General features: G+C 42.7%; 1 protein-coding gene across 1 annotated transcript; it reads left to right on the forward strand.

Annotated features, from left to right (window-relative positions):
* The first annotated feature begins 28 nt into the window (after positions 1–28).
* SLC7A6OS (solute carrier family 7 member 6 opposite strand) lies at positions 29–6,969 on the forward strand. Its single transcript, XM_079799705.1, has 5 exons — positions 29–248; positions 371–655; positions 4,117–4,320; positions 5,710–5,830; positions 6,831–6,969. Exons 1-5 carry the CDS (start codon positions 54–56, stop codon positions 6,959–6,961), a joined length of 936 nt encoding a protein of 311 aa, XP_079655831.1. The 5' UTR covers positions 29–53; the 3' UTR covers positions 6,962–6,969.
* The last annotated feature ends 2,299 nt before the right edge of the window (positions 6,970–9,268 follow it).

A 9,268-nucleotide genomic window follows, 5' to 3' on the forward strand; every position in this document is an offset into this window, starting at 1 on the left:
AAGTCTTTCCCGTCGCACCCTACGCGTTCCCACACTGCTTCGCGACAGCCGCTATGGAGGCTGGTCGTACGGCTGTGATCCGCGTGAAGCGGAAGCGCAGTGAAGAGCCTGCCGAGGCTCTGGTCCTCGCTTGTAAACGCCTCCGGAGCGATGCCGTGGAGTCGGCGGCCCAAAAGACGCCCCCCGAGGGTCTGGAGAAAGCAGCAGAGAAGAATGTCTTCCAGTTGGTGGCTACCGTCTGCTCCCAGGTATCGGGCGGGGATGGAGCCTAAGTGGAGGGGCTCTGAGGGTGCAGCCGGGAGGAAATTGTATCCCTGACCCCTACACGAACCCCTGCTTACGCCGGCTCCCCTTCCCTATTGCCCTCCAGGAGGAGCCGGTCCATCCATTCCTGCGGGCCGCTCTGCCCCCACCCTGGGGCACCCAGCAGCGTATCCGCCACGACCTCCGCGCGTCTACTCGGAAGATCCAGCAGGAGGGTCGCTACAGGGTAGTCTCTAGCCGCCGCTCCTCGGGCATTCCTTTGGATGCCCTGGAGTCCGAGGACGTGCTGGGAAACCCAGAAGCCGACGGTGACGCAGGCTTCCAGCTGTTGGATCTGGTCCACGAAGAAGGAGACCCAGAGGCCGCTGGTGCCGCCGCGGACTCCTACAAAGTGAGTACACCCCCGCGAAGGAGAGCTGGGCTTCTCCCGACAAGTAGTGCCAGGAATCTGGGCGCTAAGTCGGCACACAGTTGAGATGCACATGGCTTCACCTTTTATTAATGGATGATCCCTCCGGCTTGATAGCCTCGATTTTACAGATTAGGTTCTCTCTCCAGCAAGTATTTACTGAGCTCCCACTATGTGACAGGCATTATCCTGAGGTTCTGTGGGTATAGCAGTGAACCTAACATTCAGATAGAGAAAAACAAACAAGTAAATTCACTGTCAGATAGTGATGTGGGCTGTAAGGGGGAAGGTGGGGTGCGCAGGAAAAGAGTGGTTCCATTTCAGAGGTCACACTGAAAAAAAAGTTACACTTGAGTGAAGACTTAAAGGTGAATGGCAGGACATTGTGGATATCTTGGGGAGGAGCATTCCAGGCTGAGGACTTACAAGCACAATGGCTTTCATACCAAATTTGTCTGATGTTTTCAAAGTCAGTGTGCCTGGAGCCCAGTGAACTTGGAGAGAATAGTAATAAGGAATTTGGGGGAAGGATCTACTAGACCCTGTAGGTACTTCCAAGACCCATTGCCTTTACATCCTGAATAGGGTATTAATAGAGGACTTTGAGCAAGGAAAAGATAGAGCAGATGGGCAAACTCATCAGAGGGAGGTTAAAGGACTCGTCTTGGGTACCATATCAAGTCTGAGGCAGAGTCAGGTCTAAAATGCACACTTAATCCAGTGTTCTTTCCACTACATTACATTTAATATGTTTGTTTTGTATCTTAAAAAAAAGTCTTCATGCAGTAATATCATAGAAATAGAAAATTCTCAACCTAAGGCATTCCCCTCTTAGTAAACATTTAAAATTTTTTTCACTCCTTTTAATAGTTCTTTAAGTGTAAAAAATGAAATTTTAATACAAAATACATCAGGCAAAACATATTTAATCATGGTGCTAGTATACCTGGATAGCAACTTGAGCATGATATCGATAGCCACATCTTTTACCAAAACTAATTCAAGACTGATTCATGAGTTAACAATCAAATAATGTTTAAAAGTATACTAATGTTCAGTGGAATTGATTAAATAGCTCAATTTTATAAGAAAAACTAGTAAACTGAAGGTTGTGAACACAAATTTTCCCAACCCAACGCAATACAAACTTACAAACATAGCAAAAATATTTGCAGAGTTATTATTTTAAAAACATGAATTTAGCTCAGCTAGTGTGACCCAGTGGTTGTGTCAACCTATGAACTAGGGAGGTCACAGTTCAGTTCCTGGTCAGGGCACATGCCCGGGTTGTGAGCTCAGTCCCCAGTGTGGGGTGTGCAGGAAGCAACTGATCAATGATTCTCTCTCATCATTGATGTTTCTATCTCTCCCTCCTTCTCTCTCCCTCTCCCTTCTTCTCTGAAATCAATATAAATATGTTTTACAAAAAGTTTTTTAAATATGAATTTAAGCTGAAAGTAAAATTTAGGTTTTATGCCTACTAAAACTAGCAGAGGAAAGGTTGTCGATAGCACTGCTGGCAAGGCTGTGATTAAAATGGTATATGGCTGTAGTACTTAAAATTGATGCCAGTCTTTTGGAAAACAGCATGGCTAACAATAGCTTAGGGCCTATTTTAACCCTTTGCACTCGCTTGCTTTTTTCTCTATTCCTTTATTCTACTCGGGATTTAATTTTTTAAATATCCCAGATTTTACAAAGCGTGGCAATAGAATAAAAAACTGGAGTTGCTTTTCACACAAACTAATTTATTTGGATTTTTTTATATTTCAAATTATTGATACATTCAAAGAGTATAAAAAGAGCTGCTACCGATGCTAACCGTGTCGAGTCACACTCGACATCCGAGTGCAAAAGGTTAAAACTATTTAAATTTATTTTTATTGTTTGGACTCTAAAGCCACCCAAAATTCTAGAAATTTAAGTTTTAAGCAGATAACATACTACTTAATAGGATATCTGAAAAGGTGAAACCGTTTGGTTCATTTTATCTAGTAATTTCATCCCCGGGATTTATCCCAGGGAAGTAATTCAGTAGAAGCAAACAGCTGTAGTAGTAACAAAAGCTGTTTGTTTACTAATTACTATATATCAAGTATTGTCTAAGTACTTGTTATATATTCTTTTTTTTTCTTGTTATATATTATTTAACTCATTTAATCTTCACAAAAACCCTGAGTACTTTAATCTCCATTTTCAAATGCAGGAAACTTCACATTCATTGCAGTGTTGTACATAGAGGCTAAAATTATGTCTGAGAAATTGACTATACAACTGCCTGGACTTTAAATTAATAACCATGAAGACTGGTAAGATGGGAAAGTATACATTATATATGCTTAATGGTAGGAAATGCTGTATGTATTATAATTGAAAATATGGGTAAGCATACACAGATTAGACTTGAAATAATTTATTATTTTATGAAAACAATGTGTTCATTATAGGAAATTTGAAAAATCTATAGCAAAGGAATATGGCTGCATAATCTGCTGGACTGAGGGCTGGGGACTTGTGAGTTGGAGCCAGAGCTTTCCTAATAAACAGCTTTTAGGTCAGTCAAGAGTCTACACAAAAACTGACATCTCTAGTTCCTTTTGACTTTGGAACAAAGAAGAATTCCCTTTAAGCTTGTGATAGAGAGCATTGGTCTCCCCTTGTCTGCCTTGGGCATGGTACACCTCTACTTCCCATATGGTACTTCACACCTGAGTGACATTACACAGCTTCCTGTGATGATCATTTGCAGGAGGATCATTTGCAGCATGTCCCCTTGGTTTCCAAATTGACCTAGGCCACCCTGGATAACACAGCCTATTGGACCTAGAGTACATCTTACCTTGGCCAGTTCCACTCTGGGTCAGTCTATCTTGAAGCTATTTTTTCTAGTAAGAAAAGGATTATAGGGGAATCCATTCCTGGTTGTGATTAAAAGCAGGATGTCAAGTGTGGGCATACAAGTGGTGGGTGATGGCTGATAGTAGTCATCATAGCCCAGGAATCGTCCTTAGGTTCCCGATAGAAGGCCACACAAAATGCAGACCCACTTAGGAGTCAGCTATGGAGGTGCTACTCTGGGCCTGCAGATCCCCAAAGGGAGAACATCATACCAGAGGAGCTCAGGAAGACCTAGGGGAAGATTCAAGCTCTGCTGGCCCTCGCCTCTCCTCAGGCCAGGCTTCACGTGCAGGTCTTCACACGTGCTCTTGCATCAGCCGAGCACAAAAGAGGAGCCTATCTTGTAAGTTTCTATCTCAAAAGAACTACACATCACTTTTTTGAGAAATACTTAGTTTTTTAATCTCATAGCTAATTAAATAGGGATAAGACTATTGAATCTAACAGAGAACTGTAGGGAGGCTTCCTTCACCCAGCTCTTAGGTTCCTTTTCTTTGAACAGCCATGTTTAATCTCATGCATTTTATCTGCTGTTTTCTTCACAGGTAGCTGACCCAGATGTGATCCTTTGCAATTCTGTAGAGTTGATCCGTGAGCGGTTGACTATATCTGAGGATGGACCAAGTGTTGGGCACCGGGAGGAACAGAAGGATGACTATGTGTATGACATTTACTACTTGGAGACAGCCACTCCAGGATGGATTGAGAATATCCTCTCTGTGAAGCCCTACAGCCAGGAGTGGGAGCTGGTAAGGGGACCTATGGGGATGAGGGGCATGAGGCAACCTAAGTGATTCTCTAGTCAGGGTACTTTGCCTCCCTGGATTCTAATCCTAATTAACATTGTTCTTAGTTCTTTTTGTTCTTAGTTAAAAGGAAGAATTTATTCTAAATGCTTTCTAGGAACCTGGCTTTAATGCAGGGAATTTTGGGAGAGTCTATATTTATAATTTTTGCTCTTAATGAATCTATTACAAGGTTTGCAACATCTTTGTTGTTGTTTTTAATGTTTTAATTGATTTTTAGAGGGAGAGGGAGAGCTAGAAATATCAATGAGAGAGAATCATGGACTAGCTACCTCCTGCATGCCCCCAACATTAGCATGTGTCTTGACTGGGAATCTAACCAGTGACCTCTTGGTCCATGGGCCCGTGTTCAACTACCGAGCCACACCAGCTGGGCAACATCTTTATTTTTTATATCTACCCATTCTCAGGGGAAAATGTATGAGAGCTTATAATAAAATACAGACAAAATAAAACCAGGAATTTTAATATGAGAACAAGACCTTTTTAAGTGTATCTTATTATGCAGAAAATCATGGATTAAGAAAGCTAACTTTCATTTAAAAAAACTACTAACCTCCTGACAATCATTATTCTTATAAAACAAATTCTAAAATGATTAATGAGTGCCCTGGCCAATGTGGCTCAGTTGATTGAGCACCATCTTGTGCACCGAAAGGTCACCACTTCGATTCCTAGTCAGGTGGTCAGGGCACATACCCACAATATGAGTTCATCCCTGGTTGGGGGTGCATATGGGAGGCAACCAATCAATGTCTCTTTCTCTCTCTATCTCTATCTCTCTCTCCCCCCCTCCCCCCCCTCTCTCCGTCTCCCTCTCTCCCTCTCCTTCTTTGCTCTTTAAAATCAATAAAAATATTTTTTTAAAAATAAAATGTAAAAATAATGAGAAGTTAAGGTGGTACCTGTCACACTCTTATGAGAAAAGCACGCTACTCCACACCTACTCTACCACCATAATCTGAATCAGGCACCCACCTTGGACCATGCATAGGCCCTCCTTTTGCCGTCCTGTACCCCTCAAACTTGGGTTTGGGTTCTGATCTTTGGCATCGCCCATGATCCATATAATCCCTCCGACAGTTTAAAGGTCATTACCATCACATGCTCAGAGCTGTTTCTCCTCCCCATTTGGGGTGTTCCTTTTTAGTGGAATTTAGTCTATCCCACCAGGAATGTGATCCCTGGAGTTGGACTTGTAAGTGGAATAGGGCCATTATCTCCCTCTTGTAGCCTAAGTGTAGTCTCTCCAAGGTAGTCTGATAGTAGTTTTGCCCAGAGCTTAACCTTAGATGTTTTTACTTATACTCATGTGTGTGTTGAGATGTGCAGGTGAATGATGACCAACAACTAGAGGACATTTATGAGGATGAAGATGATGAGAATAGTGAGAATAATTGGCGCAATGAGTACCCAGAGGAGGAGAGCAATGACGGAGATGAAGATTCCAGAGGTAGGTGGGTGACAGCCTTGGATGGGGAGGGACTGCTGGGGTCCAAGACTGAGGCATGCGTACAGAAGACAGATCCATTCTAGCTAGCTTTCCTTTTCCATTGAGCTCCTACAGCTCAATCATAAGCTGTTGGAGCTAAAGGAGACCCACAGACCAGTGTTTCCAGTGGTTGGTTACTAGAGTGTAATATCAGTCAGGTGTGGGTTCAAATCTTTATTTCTGTCATTGCCTAGCTGTGGATCTTGGGCAAGTTACTTCATCTTATTGAGCCTCATTTTCCCTCCAGAAAATGAGAATATTGCACCAACTGGTTGAGATTAAGAGAAACACCTAGCTCAGTGTCTCTTTCCCTGCTTCGGTCTAACAAAGTATTGAAGTTCTAAGTGCCAACAAAAAGAATTTCTTTGTGTCTGTTAATGGAACAATTAGATCAAACTATAGAATATTCTGTTGGGAAAGTGCCCATAATATATTCAAAGGGGCAAGGTTCAACATTATATTTACAATATGACTACAACTATTATATCAAAAATTCTATACTTAGGGGAGAAATGACAAAATATTCCAATTTTAAAAGACTTGGTTTAAATGGTAGGTATGAGATCTCTTCAAATTGCTCCCCTGAATTCTCTTTATTGAACAAGTATTTTTAAGTAGTGAACCAAAATAAAAACAACCAACCAAACAAAACCAGCCCAGCTGGTTTAGCTCAGCGGTTGAGCATTGACCCAGGAACCAAGAGGTCACTGGTTTGACTCCCAGTCAGGGCACATGCCCGGGTTGCGGGCTCAATCCCCAGTGGTGGCTGCAGGAGGCAGCCAATCAATGACTTCCTCTCTCATCGATGTTACTATCTCTCTATCCTTCTCCCTTCCCCCCTCTCTAAAAATCAATAAAAATTTATTTTAAAAAAAAACCCAATCTTTTTGAGATGGGAAGGAGCTAACAGTCGCCCAAAAAAATCATGTAGGTGGAGTCCATTCCTGTTATCTCATTCCAGGCTCTGATGAATACCACAGCCTCAGTGAAGAGGAAAGAGGCAATAGCAGACCACAGGTGGGGAGCAAATACCCTTCGGATGTGCAGAAGGAGTTTGGCTATGACAGCCCTCGTGACCTGGACTCGGACTAAGGATTCTGTGACAACCATGAGGTTCTATCACAGGCCCTTGAGGGCTCTGATTGCAGCATCAGCCACCCTGGTAATGGGTTTCCTGGCATAACACACGGAAGGAAAAAGCATGTCCACCAGCACCATCATACCAGTGAAAACTTGTGCTGAAGGAGTGTCTCTTTTCCACTAATAGTAGGGCCCTTTGCCTCATTCAAGTAGCTACAGTCGGGGGGATAAAAAAAACACACAAAAACAAACAAAAAAAAAACAAAATGAAGCTTTCTGGCCTAGGCATTTTCCTGCTCTTCTATGCTAAAGCCAGTAAGTGGAAGAGAGGCTGTTTTATAAGAACTTAGGTTCACTTTTCCCATACCACCAGGCCACCCGCCTCCAGTAAAAGCCTGATTCTTTTTGATGGGAAAATCTAGAAGAGCTACAGTGGGTCACTTGTAGCAGCACACACTGAGTAGTAATGGCCAGTAGGAGAGGAAGAATCTGCCCGAGCTGTGAGGGGTTTGGTTGACAGTTGTCTCTACCTCCCTGCTTCCTATGATAATGATTGTAAAGATTGCTCTTTCATTAGCAGTGGTACCAAGGAACAGAGTATGTGTGAATGTGATACTCTGCATTTAGTAAAAACGCTTTAAATATGGGAGCAAGTAATTCCTTTAAAACCTTTCAATCTGAATATATGTTCTCCATTGTGCTCCCTCTCCCCTTCCTGCCCCCCACCAAAAATGGGGGAGTAGTGAGATAAAAGTTTCAGAATTGACCTGAGACACAAAGGACTTAAAGCAAATTAGGAAAAGGAAAACACATCCTGAACTTAGCTTTCCACTAAGCAATGTTTAACTGTTTACAGCACTCACCAAAAACTATCAATAAGACAAAATTTCTTCCCCAAAATTTTACATCTCTGCCCCTACCCCTTCCATAACACAGATGCCTTAACTCAGACTGAGTTGGCATTTAGTCATCTAAGTAACATTGTCCAGTAGAACTTCTGCAAAGATGAATGAGTCCTATATATGCACTGTGCAGTAGTAGCCACTAGCCACATGTGGCTGAGTACTTTATGTGATTAGTGTGACTGAGGAATTTTTCAGTTTTATTTCATTTTAACTAGCTACATGTGGCTAGTAGCTGCTGTACTGGACAGCGCAGGTATAGGGCAATCAATACCCAGAACCTTCTTAAGATGTGCCCTCTTGCCCCATGGCACAGACTATCACATGGGAAGGTGAATTACACAGGGATGTGTCTTCCCACATCTTTTAAGATTTCATAAGCATCTACTTTCCCATCCTGCCTAAACCCATTATTTCTAAGTCTTTACCTACATTGGCTCCTATTTACACAGAGTTGTTAAACCTGGCAAAATGATTAAATTGTGTGTGTGTGTACTCGGGCTCTACTCTTGTGGCTTTTCCCACCCTAACTATCCACAAAGGTACAATTCAGTGTCACAAGTAAGAGGCAGCAAATTCAATGTACATTAATACTAGTCATCTTACAGTAGTCTATAGGCGTAAACGAAGGATTAAAGAACACTCTATACCAGTATAATGTGTTCATTGCTATTTATGTGCTCATTAAAGTTTGCCAACATTAAAAGGCTTAACAACTTCACAAACTGTACCCGGTGCAAAAGGGATTAGCATACCAGGAGAAGAAATGAGGTTGATGAACAAAAACCTCGTGGAAATTAATTCCACCACAAAGCCTGAGTGGAGGAAGTCTGGCTTCCCTCCCACAGGAGGGTTTCTAGGAAGTCTGTAGGCAGCACAGAGGGGAGGATGACATGGCTCACTAAGCCAGTGTTAGGGCACCCGGGGTATTGAGGCCCTTGTTTTCCCAGGAGCCACTGGGAAACAGCAAGTTCCTGGGATGAGCTGGTCATTTGCGTGAGTGGAGGAAGCCAAAGCCTGCCTCGGGTCCTCAAGACAAACGCACTCTACTTAAAGGATTAGCTCTAAAGGATCCCTGGAGCAGGTACCAGCTTGGCTCAGACAAGAGTCATGTGTACATAGTCTAGGCAAGTCACCCTTTGTATAGATTCCCTGTTGTAGACAGGAATTTGCGGTGCAAATCCCCAACCCATGATAGTAGGAATGGCCCCCTATGTTCTCACAGATGCTTGCCCTGAACCAAAAGAAATTGTGAGCATGCTCCCTTAAATTGTTTTTGAGCAGGCATGACCAAGGTTACACCCTTGTCTGAGATGAGCCAGTTTGGTGGAGAAAAATAGAAAGGGAGATTGCCTCATACTTGTCTTTACCATTGGTCAATTCCAAAATGTAAGGACAAGAAGCCTACAGGGTGTGC

This window comes from Cnephaeus nilssonii, assembly GCF_951640355.1.
Source record: "Cnephaeus nilssonii genome assembly, chromosome: 20".
Taxonomy (NCBI): domain Eukaryota; kingdom Metazoa; phylum Chordata; class Mammalia; order Chiroptera; family Vespertilionidae; genus Cnephaeus; species Cnephaeus nilssonii.

Excerpts from the sequence above, each read along its gene's own strand:
- SLC7A6OS (XM_079799705.1), top strand. The coding sequence starts at position 54 with ATGGAGGCTGGTCGTACGGCTGTGATCCGCGTGAAGCGGAAGCGCAGT. Across the intron at positions 4,321-5,709 it reads ACAGCCAGGAGTGGGAGCTG|GTGAATGATGACCAACAACT; the intron begins GTAAGGGGACCT and ends TGAGATGTGCAG. Across the intron at positions 5,831-6,830 it reads CGGAGATGAAGATTCCAGAG|GCTCTGATGAATACCACAGC; the intron begins GTAGGTGGGTGA and ends ATCTCATTCCAG.